The 15,841-nt window shown below is 43.2% G+C and overlaps 1 protein-coding gene across 1 annotated transcript; it reads right to left on the bottom strand.

Annotated features, from left to right (window-relative positions):
- Positions 1 to 1,565: 1,565 nt before the first annotated feature.
- On the bottom strand, positions 1,566 to 7,825 carry LOC106580567 (large ribosomal subunit protein eL37). The gene is made up of 4 exons (XM_014161764.3): positions 7,701 to 7,825; positions 7,052 to 7,187; positions 6,601 to 6,685; positions 1,566 to 1,669 (listed from the first exon to the last, which is right to left on the bottom strand). Exons 1-4 carry the CDS (start codon positions 7,701 to 7,703, stop codon positions 1,603 to 1,605), a joined length of 291 nt encoding a protein of 96 aa, XP_014017239.1. The 5' UTR covers positions 7,704 to 7,825; the 3' UTR covers positions 1,566 to 1,602.
- Positions 7,826 to 15,841: the final 8,016 nt, after the last annotated feature.

Raw genomic sequence — 15,841 nt, 5'->3', positions numbered from 1 at the left:
AAAGACCGCGCAGCAAGGAAGAAGCCACTGCTCCAAAACCTCCATAAAAAAGCCAGACTACGGTTTGCAACTGCACATGGAGACAAAGATGGTACTTTTTGGAGAAATATCCTCTGGTCTGATGAAACAAAAATATAACTGTTTGGCCATAATGACCATCGTTAAGTTTGAAGGAAAAGGGGGGAGGCTTGCAAGCCGAAGAACACCATCCTAACCGTGAAGCACGGGGGTGGCAGCATCATGTTGTGGGGGTGCTTTGCTGCAGGAGGGACTGGTGCACTTAACAAAATAGACGGCATCACGAGAAAGGAAAATTTGGTGGATATATTGAAGCAACATCAAAAGACAGTCAGGAAGTTAAAGCTTGGTCGCAAATGGGTCTTCCAACTGGACAATGACCCCAAGCATACTTCCAAAGTTGTGGCAAAATGTCTTAAGGACAACAAAGTCAAGGTATTGGAGTGGCCATCACAAAGCCCTGACCTCAATCCTATAGAAAATTTGTGGGCTGAACTGAAAAAGCATGTGCGAGCAAGGAGGCCTACAAACCTGACCCAGTTACACCAGCTCTGTCAGGAGGAATGGGACAAAATTCACCCAACTTATTGTGGGAAGCTTGTGGAAGGGTACCCGAAACGTTTGACCCAAGTTAAACAATTTAAAGGCAATGCTACCAAATACTAATTGAGTGTATGTAAACTTCTGACCCACTGGGCATGTGATGAAAGAAATAAAAGCTGAAATAAATCACTCTACTATTATTCTGACATTTCACATTCTTAAAATAAAGTGATAATCCTAACTGACCTAAGACAGGGAATTCTTACTAGGATTAAATGTCAGGAATTGTGAAAAACTGAGTTTAAATGTATTTGGCTAAGGTGTATGTAAACTTCCGACTTCAACTCTACCTTTTCACTAGGACAGGAGCTGCCCATCCTTGCTATAGAGGATGTATAGGTTTGGGCCTATTGAAAACGGACACAGCATAATGTTTGGTTAACCACGTCTGGATAGCAGCCGTAGTGAAACCCTTTGAATTTCCTGACAAACGTAGTGATTTGTAATAAATGTATTGAATCAGACTACTGGTTACCATAGCAGTTAGTCTCTATCCATGGAGTCACTGAAACCCATGTCATTTTCACATCTCATCTAGTAGTTTGAGTTGTGGGAAATATATTTATTGACTGAACTGCTAAATATCTAAATGTTTTTTCCGTCCTTCGTGTCTCCTTTGTCAAATCACAATACTGTGACTCCCTAAACATTTTTCTGCCTTTGACTGTTATACTTCAAAGGCAGAAAAATGTTTAGTATAACAGTGGATTATTTCAGATGTTTTTGTTTGTTTTGTTGATCTTCTAGAAACAAAGAACCATGGAGTAATGTGTCCCTCTGCTGGTTGCAGAAAAACCCTTCCATCAAACAAGTTCTAGTGATACAACTGAAAGTCCTATGACTTACAAGTTTCTGCTAGGGTTATTGTCAAAGATAACATTTCAATGTTGTTTATCTTCATTGTATAACTTATAACTGACCAAAGAAGACGAGAGGCGATGAAGTTGTCATTTTATGATGACTTTATTTCAGACTCAGAGTCTAAGAGCTGGAGGCAGCCACTGCTGCTCTCTTGGGCTTGGGGACAGTTCCCTCACGGAATCCATTCCTGGAAAAGACCAGAGAAAACACATTGAGGAAGGATGACAATGAATTGTAAACTATACTGAACAAAATATAGAAAACACAACATATGAAGTGTTGGTCCCATGTTTCATGAGCTGAAAACAAAGATATCAGAAATTTCACATACGCACAAAAAAGCATACTTTTCGCTCAAATTTGTTTACATCCCTGTTAGTGAGCATTTCTCCTTTGCTAAAATAATCCATCCACCTGACAGGTGCGGCATATCAAGAAGTTGATTAAACAGCATGATCATTACACAGGTGCACCTTTACTTTTTATTTAACTTGGCAAGTCAGTTAAGAAGAAATTCTTGTTAACAATGATGGCCTACCAAAAGGAAAAAGGCCACCTGCGGGGACAGGGGCTGGGATTAAAAATAAAAAGACATAAAAATAAGACAAAACACACATTACAAAAATAGAGACAACACTACATAAAGAGAGACCTAAGAAAACATAGCATGGCAGCAACAGAACATGACAACATGGTAGCAACCTTGTGGTGGGGACAATAAACGACCACACTAAAATGTGCAGTTTTGTCACAACACAATGCCACAGATGTCTCAAGTTGAGGAAGCATGCAATCGGCATGCTGACTTAAGAAATGTTCACCAGAGCTGTTGCCAGAGAATTGAATATTTTTCTCTACCATAAGCCGCATCCAACGTTGTTTTGGAGAAACTGATGAAACTGAGTTTGCATAACCGAAGAATTTGCAAACTGTCAAAAAACGTCTCAGGTTAACTCATCTGCATGTTCGTTGTCCTCACCTTCGATGGCCACGGGCATGCTGGAGAAGTGTGCGCTTCACGGATTAATCCTGATTTCTACTGTACCGGGCAGATGGCAGAACAAAGAGCCCCATGGTGGCCGTGAGGTTATGGTATGGGCAGGCATAAGCTACGGAAAACGAACACAACTGCATTTTAATCGATGACAAGTTTAATGCACAGAGATACCGTGATGAGATCCTGAGGCCCATTGTCGTGCCATTCCTGTCGCCAACACGTCATGTTTCAGGATGATAATGCATGGCTCCATGTCACAAGGATCTGTACACAATTCCTGGACGCTGAAAATGTCCCAGTTCTTCAATGGCCTGCATACTCTCCAGACATGTCCCCCATTGAGAACGTTTGGGATGCTCTGGATCGACGTGTACGACAGCGTGTTCCAGTTCCCGCCAATATCCAGAAACTTCACACAGCCATTGAAGAGGAGTGGGACAACATTCCACAGGCCACAATCAACAGCCTGATCAACTCTATGCGAAGGCGATGTGTCATGCTGCATGAGGCAAATGGTGGTCACACCAGATACTGACTGGTTTTCTGATCCACGACCCTAACCTTTTTTTAAGGTATCTGTGACCAACAGATGTATATCTGTATTCCTAGTCATGTGAAATCCATAGATTAGGGCCTAATGAATTTATTTCAATTGACTGCTTTCCTTTATATGAACTGTAACTCAGTAAAATCTTTTAAATTGTTGCGTTTATATTTTTGTTCAGTGTACACACACAGTGCCCCTTACTAGGTCTCAAATGTTTTACAGGTAGGTAACCCCATCCATTACGAACATGTACCACATGCTAGGAAGATTGTAATATTCCTTTCCCCCAAGTCGCGCAGCGGTCTAAGGCATCACTACAGAACCTGGTTCGATCCCGGGCTGTATCACAACTGGCCGTGATCGGGAGTCCCATAGGGCAGCGCACAATTGGCCCAGTGTCAAACGGATTAGGGGAGGGTTTGGCTGGGGAAGGCAGTCATTGTAAATAAGAATTTGTTCTTAACTGACTTGCCAAGTTGTTCTATTCATTTTATAGTATAATACTTTTACTACTGATATTGATTAGTGCATTTTCGGGAAAGAGCTTGCAAGAAAGGCATTTCACTGTACTCGTGTACGTGACAAAACTTGAAATGAATCTAACATCAAGTCTTAGGTCTGAGAAATGTGATGAGAGTCTGGTCTTTCACTAGCAACATACATAGCAGCATCTACTCGTGCCAGGTACAGTGCATTCGGGAAAGTATTCAGACCCCTAAACTTTTTCCACATTTTGTAACACAAGTCTTATTCTAAAATTAATTCAATTGTATTTTTCCCATCAATCTACACACAATACTAGATAATGACAAAGCAAAAACATGTTGAGAAATTTTTGAAAATGTAAAACATTTTTTAAAAATGAAATATCACATTTACATAAGTATTCAGACCCTTTACTCAGTACTTTGTTGAAGCACCTTTGGCAGCAATTATAGCCTCAAGTCTTCTTGGGTATGACGCTACAAGCTTGGCACAGCTGTATTTGGGGAGTTTCTCCCATTCTTCTCTGCTGATGGGGAGCATCGCTGTACAGCTATTTCAGGTCTCTCCAGAGATGTTAGATCGGGTTCAAGTCCGGGCTCTGGTTGGGCCACTCAAGGATATTCAGAGACTTGTCGTGAAGCCACTCCTGCGTTGTCTTGGCTGTGTGCTTAGGGTCGTTGTTCTGTTGGAAGGTGAACCTTCACCCCATTCTGAGGTCCTGAGCGCTCTAGAGCAGGTTTTATCAAGGATCTCTCTGTACTTTGCTCCCTGACCAAGACCCTTCTACCCTGATAGCTCAGTTTGGCCGGGCAGCCAGCTCTACGAAGGGTCTTGGTGGTTCCAAACTTCTTCCATTTAAGAATGATGGAGGACACAGTTCTTGGGGACCTTAAATGCTAAAGACCTTTTTTGGTACCCTTCCCCAGATCTGTGCCTCGACACAATCCTGTCTCGGAGCCCTACGGTCAATTCCTTCAACCTCATGGCTTGGTTTTTGCTCTGACATGCACTGTCAACTAAGGGACCTTATATAGAATAAGGCTGCAATTAGGGACGCATGATATATCGGTGAGCATATCCGAATCAGACGACATTAGCTAAAAATGCCAACATCGGCATCAGCCTGATTATGTGTTTAGCGCCTATGTGCAAAACCGATATCAAAGCTGACGTGGATACATATATAACGTAAGTAGATGACGTAATGACGCCACGTAAAAGACAACGCTACACAGCACAACAGTAGAAAAATACTAAGCGCACACTTCCAACAACTAAACAAGTTCAAGTTGAGCAGTCATTTGAAGGAGTAGGAACATTTCAGCGAGACAACTCAAAGGCGAAATCGGTTGACAGCAAAAGATAATGGAATTCCTTATGCTACTTGCTATGGGCGTCACAACTGACACTTGGACCAGCGATGTCAGCCCCATGAGTATGCTGAGTCTGACAGCACAGTGGGTCGATGAGGATTTCATACTGAGGAAAGCCGTATTGCATGCTCAAGAATGTGCTGGTTGTCATACCGCTGCTGCCATTTCAATGGCATTTGAGAACATGTTTGAAACATGAACACACTCCTAGCGCCATTTGAACAACTGACTGGAGAAATAAACCCATCAACTGCGTCTGCAGCAGACGTGATACCCTCTGTCATGGCAGTGAAACGCCTGCTCAACAAAACTGCCCACACAGACCCTGGGGTTAAAACTTAAAAAGTACTCCAGGCTGTGAACAAGCGATTCGGTGGCATTCTCTCCGAGCCTCTTTACTGTGTCGCCACCATGCTTGATGCAGACAAGAAACAGAGTTCACGTGAAATGTTAACATACACAGCTGGACAAGATGGAAACAGACACAGTGACAGTGCGCACCGAGGAAGAGAGGCCACGGACAGACAGAGCTGAAACTTCACTGCTTGACATGTATGATGAAATCCTGGTTGAGACTGAACAAATGAACAACAAAACAGCACAGCAGGTAAGTGAAAGAAATAGGTTTTGATGATGTTTTACTGGTAATGGGGACATATGTAAATGCCAACAAAATAACGTTTTGGTCAGTGTGGTGTGTGTAACCTTTATTTATTTAACTAGGCAAGTCAGTTTAGAACAAATTCTTATTTACAATGACAGTCTACACCGGACGACGTTGGGCCAATTGTGCGCCGCCCAATGGGACACCCAATCATGGCCAGATGTGATACAGCCTGGATTCGAACCTTGGTCTGTAGTGACTCCTCTTGCACTGAGATGCAGTGCCTTAGACCGCTGCCTACATGTGTGTTAACTATTTAACTGTACTAGAATGCTTAAATGGCCACTAAAATAAAAAATATCTGTAATCGATATCTTTTTATTTGGCAAGGAAAATATTGGTTATCGGTATCGGCCAAAAAAGTCATATCGGTGCATCCCTAGCTGCAACAAAATGTAACAAAATGTAGAAAAAGTCAAGGGGTCTGAATACTTTCTGAATGCACTGCAAGTTAAATAAGCATTCCAATTTGGCACTCACGATATCAAAAGTAAAATGATTAGTCAGTAAGCACGTCAGTCACTCACAGCAATGGGCACTTGTCAAATCATGGCAGTGACACACCATTTATCATGCAGAAAAACACATTTCATGAGTAGTTTAACAGTCACCAACTCCAAATAAAACCAACATCACCTTCCTTCCTGGTGTATCGTAAGACAATCATATCTCAACACCAACAAAACTAAGAGGGTTCAACCCAGCACTGAAAAGCATCTGTGCAGAGCAACCTAATCCACCTTGGCAAAACTAGCTAGCGATATCATACTGGTTACATTACATAGGGCCAATTAAGGACAGACCAGATTCGTCTCAACTGATTCCGCAGGTCAGAAAGAGGGGCAAAAATAGGTGCTTCTCTGCAGTTAAAAATGATACCAATTTCACATTCAACAGACAAAAAAAGCAAGCTTTGGAGAAATGGAGGTACATACTCCTGCCTAAAGAACAGCTCATCTTTGTATTCCGAGGAAACATTTTCTTCTGTTTGCACCTGATGTATTATGCAAATCAGCGCTGAAATTCATTGCAGGGAGGATGTTGGACTCACCTGAATCTGCGGTAGACAACCCTCAGGTGTCTGATACGACCAGACCCGGTGGTGTTGCGTCTCTTGGCCTTGGCACTCCAGTTATCTGCAAAAGTTTAAGGATAGAATCAATGAAGAGCAAAACCGCTGTACAGACACATACATCAGCGTGACAACAAGGTCAGCTTGACCAAACCCCCACAAAACAAAAGTCTGGAAGTGCAAAAAGTCACTATTGCATGTGAGGACATCTGGAATATTTCAGCTTGTTTGACATTTGCATCACTGGAAACTTTTGACAGGTTGAGCTCTGGTATGATCCCTGGTAGGATGACCTGCAGCATCCATCCATCTAGCTAGCGTCACTGATGATGGTCCATATTGGTAACATGAATGGACTGCATTGACTTATCAAATTGACTGAACAAATTTTACTAAACTATCTGCCAAGAAAACAGCACGAGCCACTCACACTTTCTCTTGCGCTTTTCGGGGTAGCCACACTTTCCGCAGGAGGACTTTTGAAGGTGGTATGCCTTGGAGCCGCACCGACGACACAGGGCATGCGTCTTGTTGCGACGTTTACCAAATGATGACGTTCCCTTCGTCTGTGAAACAGGTGAAAACACATTTATGGTGACCAATTAGAATTGACAGTTCATTCATAACAATACATCACATACGATAGCTGTATACGTTAACTACATGCTACCGTTAACAGGCTAATGTTGAATGATGCTAACTGGTTCCACCTGAGAAAACTAGCCACTTTCCTTGTTTTGCAAGATGACATGGACCTACTAATGAATGCAATTGTCAAAATCGTTCCCTTTATAGGGACCAAAATAATAGCAGTCAATTTGAAATGCTGATTGAAAATTATTTGGAAGATACCCATCTACTTCTAGCGTCTGCGACATACAGTAGCTAACATTCAGTGTTTGTTACGTTACAGTTCATGAATCGGGTTTGGAGCGATTATGAAACTAACACCATGAAATACTGAGGTCTGCCGTAATTCAATGCTTTCATCTTCACAACAAACATGTAGTTGATCAAATGAGAACGTTCATTAAAGCGGATGATTTCAGATTTTCAGGTTACACTGCATCCGCGCTTACCATCTTCTTGCCGAAGTAGACACGATAGAGGACGGAAAAGGGTATTGAGTTGCAGTAAATTCAGTCCGTACATATTCCGGTGCAGCACTCTGCTATGCTGTAGCGACACAAGAGCAGCCAATATTTGTTCCTTTCACTAGCAATTGAAGTCACTAAATACTGTATGTTTAAATGTAAGTAGCATATTCTGTTATACAAGTTGTATTGTATTATAAACGGGTTACCAACATAATTAGAGCAGTAAAAATATATGTTTGGTCATACCCGTGGTATAGGTCTGTTAGCTCAGTTGGTAGAGCATGGTGTTTGCAACACCAGGGTTGTGGGTTCGATTCCCACGGGGGGCCAGCACAGAAAAAAAAAAGAAAAAAGTATGAAATGTATGAAATTGTATGAAATGTATGCATTCACTACTGTTAGTCGCTCTGGATAAGAGCGTCTGCTAAATGATGTAAATGTAAATGTTAAATGTTATAAACTGGGTGGTTGGAGCCCTGAATTCTGATTGGCTGAAAGCTGTGGTATATCAGATTTATACCACGGGTATGACAAAACATAGATTTTTACGGCTCTAATTACATTGATAACCAGTTTATAATAGCAAAAAGGACACTTCAGGGGTTTGTTGTACAGTTGAAGTCGGAAGTTTACATACACCTTAGCCAAATACATTTAAACTCGGTTTTTCACAATTCTGCCCACAAATGTTCTATGGTATTGAGGTCAGGGCTTTGTGATGGCCACTCCAATACCTTGACTTTGTTGTCCTTAAGCCATTTTTCCACAACTTTGGAAGTATGCTTGGGGTCATTGTCCATTTGGAAGACCCATTTGTGACCAAGCTTTAACTTCCTGACTGATGTCTGGAGATGTTGCTTTAATATATCCACATAATTTTCCTTGCTAATGATGCCATCTATTTTGTGAAGTGCACCAGTCCCTCCTGCAGCAAAGCACCCCCACAACATGATGCTGCCACCCCCGTGCTTCACGGTTGGGATGGTGTTCTTCGGCTTGCAAGCCTCCCCCTTTTTCCTCCAAACATAACGATGGTCATTATGGCAAAACAGTTCTATTTTTGTTTCATCAGACCAGAGGACATTACTCCAAAAAGTATGATCTTTGTCCCCATGTGCAGTTGCAAACCGTAGTCTGTTTTATTTATGGCGGTTTTGGAGCAGTGGCTTCTCCCTTACATTTACATTTACATTTAAGTAATTTAGCAGACGCTCTTATCCAGAGCGACTTACAAATTGGTGCATTCACCTTATGATATCCAGTGGAACAACCACTTTACAATAGTGCATCTAAATATTTTAAGGGGGGGGGGGGGGGGTTAGAAGGATTACTTTATCCTATCCTAGGTATTCCTTAAAGAGATGGGGTTTCAGGTGTCTCCGGAAGGTGGTGATTGACTCCGCTGTCCTGGCGTCGTGAGGGAGCTTGTTCCACCATTGGGGTGCCAGAGCAGCGAACAGTTTTGACTGGGCTGAGCGGGAACTGTGCTTCCTCAGTTCCCGCTCAGCCCAGTCAAAACTGTTCGCTGCTGAGCGGCCTTTCAGGTTATGTCGATATAGAACTCGTTTTACTGTGGATATAGATACTTTTGTACCTGTTTCCTCCAGCATCTTCACAAGGTCCTTTGCTGTTGTTCTGGGATTGATTTGGACTTTTCACACCAAATACGTTAATCTCTAGGAGACAGAACTCGTCTCCTTCCTGAGCTGTATGACGGCTTGTGTCATGCACAAAGTAGATGTCCTAACCGACTTGCCAAAACTATAGTCTGTTAACAAGAAATTTGTGGAGTGGTTGAAAACGAGTTTTAATGACTCCAACCTAAGTGTATGTAAACTTCTGACTTCAACTGTATATGGCCAGTATACCACGGCTAAGGGCTGTATCCAGGCACTCTGCGTTGCGTCGTGCAGAAGAACAGCCCTTAGCCGTGGTATATTGGCCATATTCCACACATGTCGTGCCTTATTGCTTAAATATACCACGGCTTTCAGCCAATCAGCATTCATGTCAGCTGCCAACTTAGCCTCGAGAGACAGGAACAACAGCGACCACTAGCAGCCTGTCGAGGCCACTGCCACAACTCTGTCCAGAAAAAGGAGGAGACATTTACAGTATACTTTTCCTCTCCCATGCTTGTGCCTAGCGTTTGTTTACTTCTGTCTTTAAGCATCTGTTTCAGGACTTTCATCATGACAACATGGAAGTTGATGGAAAGATTTAGGACATAATGTTTTTTAATGGTCATCAGGGAGTCATGTCATAAGGGAGTCAAAATAAATTAATGATAAACCTGTTGACTCTTATTATAACTTAATCAGAACCCAAAAGATAAGCTTGTTTCAGTCCATTGTTTGTAAACAAAGTAATTGTAAACTAACACTGTATTGTCTCAAAACATTAAAACTATAATGTTTATATCATGGATGGTCAGTCCTTGCATCCATAGCTCTGTCTATGAATTTGAGAGTGGTTACTGTACATTTCTCCAGCCGCATCCCTCAATGTGTTTAACAAAGCAATGGCAGGGTGACAGAATTTTCTGGTATGTTCTCAATTTTCACATGGGCTTTCTCTTCTGGTCAGGTGACAACCCAGTGGTAGTAATTGTTTATGAGGTTAGTGGCTGTTTCAGGTGGGTAACTATAGCAGGAGAAGGCTGCCCCAGCCGCCCTGCAGTCTGCTCTACCCAGGAGTTTGTGCAGCTCTGGCCCCATCCTGCCGGCGCTGGTGGTTCACTGCGTTGTCAGAACGGGTGACACGTACGGAGGAGAGGCCGACAGAAAAGTGTTTCTCACCATCTACGGAGACCTGGGAGACACGGGAATGCAAACTCAGCAAGTCAGAGCATCAGCAACAAGTTTGAAAGACAAAGTGTGTTATTATTTGGTCACACTTTACATTAAGTTACAAAGATACCATGTAGTTTACCGTGTCGTTTCATGGAATACTAAAACCAAAGACAGTACAGTATTGCTAAAACCGTGTAATTTCACAAGGTTAACTAATTAATGCTAAGTGTGTCCGTTTCTGAATTCCCTAAAGCCTCTCTCAGTACATCATAGTGATTAAGAGCAGTCAGGTTGATTTTACTTCACTACATGTGTCCCTTTCCTATTTGTCTCGCCCTGGTGAATAAGTTCTCCATCGAGATGGTGGATCTCGGCCAGGTGTTTATGATCCGTATCCGCAACGACAACTCAGACTGGATGGGAGCCAACTTGTGCTGGACCAGGTAGAGGTGGTGGACGTGGAAACAGAGGAGGTGTATGTTCCTGTGTGTGTTGGCTCTCCAAAAAGAATGAGGACAAACGCATCGAGAGAATCTACTATGTCAAGGTACAGTAGCACTGTCTATCTTAGGTTGTTTCACAGTCGGGATGTAAAGGGACCCAACATCAAGACAGAGCGGCTGTGACTGGACGGTTATTGCTATCCGGATTCCTTGGGACGTCCCTACCCTAAACCCTAACCATAGCCCTTACCCTAACCTTAACCCTTACTTCAATAGGGTGATGTCAGAGTTTGGACGTCCCAAGGATCCCGTTTAGACTTTTGCCGGAGAGAAAGAAGAGCTTTTGTGGTAGTCTATCTCTCACTCTCTCTTTTTCTCTCCCACGGCTGGGTGATAATAGCGTCACCCCAGAGAGCTGCTGGTTGGTGGATGAGTTGTCGGTTGCCGTGCCGACAGAAGGCATCAAGTACATCTTCCAATGTAAGTGCTGGTTGGCCAAGGACAGAGGCAATGGTCTCATCACAGACTGTTCAACATACTAGACACCAACATCATCCGGAAGGTGAGTTTGTTAGGGCAATAACACACTAAATACCACTATATTACTGAGAGGAGCTTTCAGATTGTCCACGTACTTGTGCTTGTGATTCTCCTTCATGGTGAGGGCTTCCTTGAAATGGATTCTACTATCTCAATGGGACTTCAATACAGGATACATAGAAGCATGTTTCCCCTCCAGATCATCTACAGTGCATTCTGAAAGTATTCAGACCCCTTGACTTTTTCCACATTTTGTTACGTTACAGCCCTATTCTATTTTTTTAATATATATTTTTTAAATCCCTCATCAATCTACACACAATACCCCATAATGACAAAGTGAAAACAGGTTTTTAGATTTTTTTGCAAATGTATAAAATAATAAAAACAGAAATACCTTGTTTACATAAGTTTTCACACCCTTTGCTATGAGACTCGAAATTGAGCTCAAGTGCATCCTGTTTCCATTGATAATCCTTGAGATGTTTCTATAACTTTATTGGAGTCAACCTGTGGTAAATTCAATTAATTGGACATGATTTGGAAAGGCACACATCTTTCTATATAAGTTGACAGTACATGTCAGAGCAAAACCAAGCCAAGAAGTCGAAGGAATTGTCCGTAGAGCTCCGAGACAGGATTGTGTCGAGGCACAGATCTGGGGAAGGGTACCAAAAACAATTCTGCAGCATTGAAGGTCCCCAAGATCACAGTGGCCTCCATCATTCTTAAATGGAAGATGTTTGGAACCACCAAGCCTCAGGGGAGAAGGGCCTTGGTCAGGGAGGTGACCAAGAAACTGATGGTCACTCTGACAGAGCTCCAGACTTCCTCTGTGGAGATGGGAGAACCTTCCAGAAGGACAACCATCTCTGCAGCACTCCACCAATCAGGGGCCTTTATGGTAGAGTGGCCAGACGGAAGACACTCCTCATTAAAAGGCACAAGACAGCCCGCTTGGAGTTTGCCAAAAGGCACCTAAAGGACTCTCAGACCATGAGGAACAAGATTCTCTGGTATGATGATACCGATTGAACTATTTGTCCTGAATGCTAAGCATCACGTCTGACGGAAACCTGGCATCATCCCTACAGTGAAGCATGGGGGTGGCAGCATCATGCTGTGGGGATGTTTTTCAGCGGCAGGGACTGGAAGACTAGTCAGGATCAAGGGAAACATGAACTCAGCCAAGTACAGAGAGATCCTTGATGAAAACCTGCTCCAGAGCGTTCGGGACCTCAGAATGGGGCGAAGGTTCACCTTCCAACAGAACAATGACCCTAAGCACACAGCCAAGACAACGCAGGAGTGGCTTCACGACAAGTCTAATTGAGTGGCCCAGCTATGGCCCAGCCATAGACTTGAACTCGATCAAACATCTCTGGAGAGACCTGAAATAGCTGTGCAGCAATGCTCCCCATCCAACCTGAGAGAGCTTGAGAGGATCTGCAGAGAAGGATGGGAGAACTCCCCAAATACAGGTGTGCCAAGCTTGTAGCGTCATACCCAAGAAGAGTCGAGGCTGTAATCGCTGCCAAAGGTGCTTAAACAAAGTACTGAGTAAAGGGTCTGAATACTTATACAAATGTGATATTTCAGTTTTTAATTTTTTTTATACATTTGAATTTTTTTATAAAAAACATTTTTTGCTTTGTCATTGTGGGGTATTGTGTGTAGATTGATGAGAAAAAAATGTAATCAATTTTAGAGTAAGGCTGTAACATACTGTCATTCAGTAGAGTGCCTATAGTCTTCACATTTTTGTCATTTAGCAGATGCTCTTATCCAGAGCAAATTACAGGAGCAATTCAATTTTTCACCTAGTTGGCTCAGGGATTCAAACCACCAACCTTTTGGTTACTGGCCCAACGCTCTTAACCGCTAGGCTACCTGCAGCCAATGTTGTCTGGATTGACTCGTATTGGGCTGCACCAACATTAAGGGGCAAACATTGGAGGATGTACACATTAGGATTTTATGGGGTACACTACCCTAGTTTGTTATTGACACCACCATTATTCAAACCTTGGGGGAGCCCTTGTCCTTTTCTATCCAGAATGACAGCCATGTATCCCTCCCCCAATGTTTGAGAGAGGTCAAGAGGGCACATGGAGATAGATGACATCGCTCCTCTGTTTGCATTGACGGCTCTGGCAGTCACTCCGACTGGTTCCTCAACAGTGTTGGGATTCAAACTTACCATGCTTATACTGTATTATTATGTGTTCATTTGCAGCCTCCTTATCTCAAAACAGTTACTGTTAGTTGCTCTGAGAGTCTGCTAATTTACTAAAATAACAATGTAAAAGTCTGGGATACGTGTGTCACCTAGATCCTGATGTGTAACCTGACTACAGAGGATGTTTTATTTATTTAACCAGGCAAGTCAGTTAAGAACAAATTCTTATTTACAATGACAGCCTACCCCAGCCAAATCCGGACGACATTGGGCCAATTGTGCACCTCCTTGTGGGACTCCCAATCACGGCCGGACGAGAGACCAGGGAACCAGGGACTGTAGTGATGCCTCTTGCACTGAGATGCAGTGCCTTAGACTGCTGCGTCACTCAGGAGTCCGAGTGTCTGTGTTTACCTATGAGAACTGGCTGTCGAAGACCAAAGGGCCCAAAAGGACTAAGATCTGTGAGCTGGCAGCGGTGGTGGATGAGATAATAATAATTTGGTGGTATGTTTGTCCTATTGGTGGAGAGGACCACCTACATCATCCAGGTCCAGACAAGCGACATCAAAGGTGGGTCACAACAGCTCCACATGGGAACAAAACTCCACATGGGAAAAACTCCAGCACCCACCAGGCACCCCCTAGTTCTACCTTTAATTTTTAATCTCCCCTATCCACCTTTGTTCCAGGCACGGGCACCGATGCCAACTTGTTCCAGAGTATTTGGGGATTACGGGGACACTGGTACGCTGGCACTGAAGGAGGGCGGTAGCAGATACAAGTTTGAGCAGAAGTCGAAAGATGTGTTCCACTTCCCAGACATCCTCATCCTGGGAGAGTAGTCCAAGATCCACGTGTGTCCCGACAACAAGGGTAAGGAGCAGGTTTTCATATGCCATGCCACTTAGTTTCATCACTAACGGTGATGATGGTGATGGTGGTGTAACAGTGGCTAAATGGACTGACAGGACACACAAGGAGCTTTCTCAATTTTCATTGATTGATTTATTCGCAACTGCAGTTCTGTACACAGGATTTCCAGCAAGGGAAAACAAAACTAAGTCTTGAACTAGCTAATTGGTGATGATTGGTATAGAGGCAAGAAGATAATCCATTCTAACCTGTGTTTCTCTCAGGTCCTGCCCCAGGTTGGCACCTGGAGTACATCAATGTGATAGATGAGACCATGGACCAGAATTTCCGTTTCCCATGTGACCACTGGCTGGCCAAGCATGTCGACGACGGGCCGATTATGAGAGAGCTGGCCTGTGCCAACAACGAGATCCTGGACTTCAGTGACAAGACCAATGAGATCACCTCTGACCCTGATGTAGGCTAGTGATGACATGACCAAAGATGTTATATGAATGAAGATGTCCCACTGGGCACAGTTGTCAGTTCAATGCCTCGCTTTGATTTACATTGGTTTGACAACTAACGTGAATTCAACATGTAATCCTTCCCAAAATTCACCATGTCATTGGATTTAGGTTAAAAGTTGGGCAAAAAAGACGAAATGCCCTAACATTTATGACTTTTTGCTAATCCAATTAGTTTTACAAGTTGATTCAATGTTGGGGTGAAGTGATGTGGAAACAATGTTGATTCAACCAGTTTATGCCCAGTGGGATACCACTCAGACCGTTTACCATTGAACAACAATTGTCTGCTCCCCCGCTCCTTGAAAGCGGCAGCTCTACCCTTTAGCTCAGTGCGAATGTTGCCTGTAATCTATGGCTTCTGGTTGGGGTATGTACGTACAAACACTGTGGGGACGACATCCTCGATGCACTTATTGATAAAGCCAGTGACTGATGTGTTGTACTCCTCAATGCCATCGGAAGAATCCCGGAACATATTCCAGTCTGTGATAGCAAAACAGTCCTGTAGGTTAGCATCTGCTTCATCTGACCACTTTTTTATAGACCGAGTCACTGGTGCTTCCTGCTTAAATTTTTGCTTGTTAGCAGGAATCAGGAGGATAGAGTTATGGTCAGATTTGCCAAATGGAGGGCGAATGAGAGCTTTGTACGCGTCTTTGTGTGTGGAGTAAAGTTGGTCTAGAATTTTTTTCCCTCTGGTTGCGCATTTAACATGCTGATAGAAATTAGGTATAACTGATTTAAGTTTCCCTGCATTAAAGTCCCCGGCCACTAGAAGCACCGT

The sequence above is a fragment of the Salmo salar genome, chromosome 20 (genome assembly GCF_965601325.2).
Source record: "Salmo salar chromosome 20, fSalSal1, whole genome shotgun sequence".
NCBI lineage: Eukaryota > Metazoa > Chordata > Actinopteri > Salmoniformes > Salmonidae > Salmo > Salmo salar.
Note: the sequence above shows the minus strand (reverse complement) of the source record. Positions and strands in the feature narration are given on the sequence as shown.

Excerpts from the sequence above, each read along its gene's own strand:
- LOC106580567 (XM_014161764.3), bottom strand. Across the intron at positions 6,686-7,051 it reads CGAAAAGCGCAAGAGAAAGT|ATAACTGGAGTGCCAAGGCC; the intron begins GTGAGTGGCTCG and ends AAACTTTTGCAG. Across the intron at positions 1,670-6,600 it reads GTTGTCTACCGCAGATTCAG|GAATGGATTCCGTGAGGGAA; the intron begins GTGAGTCCAACA and ends GGTCTTTTCCAG.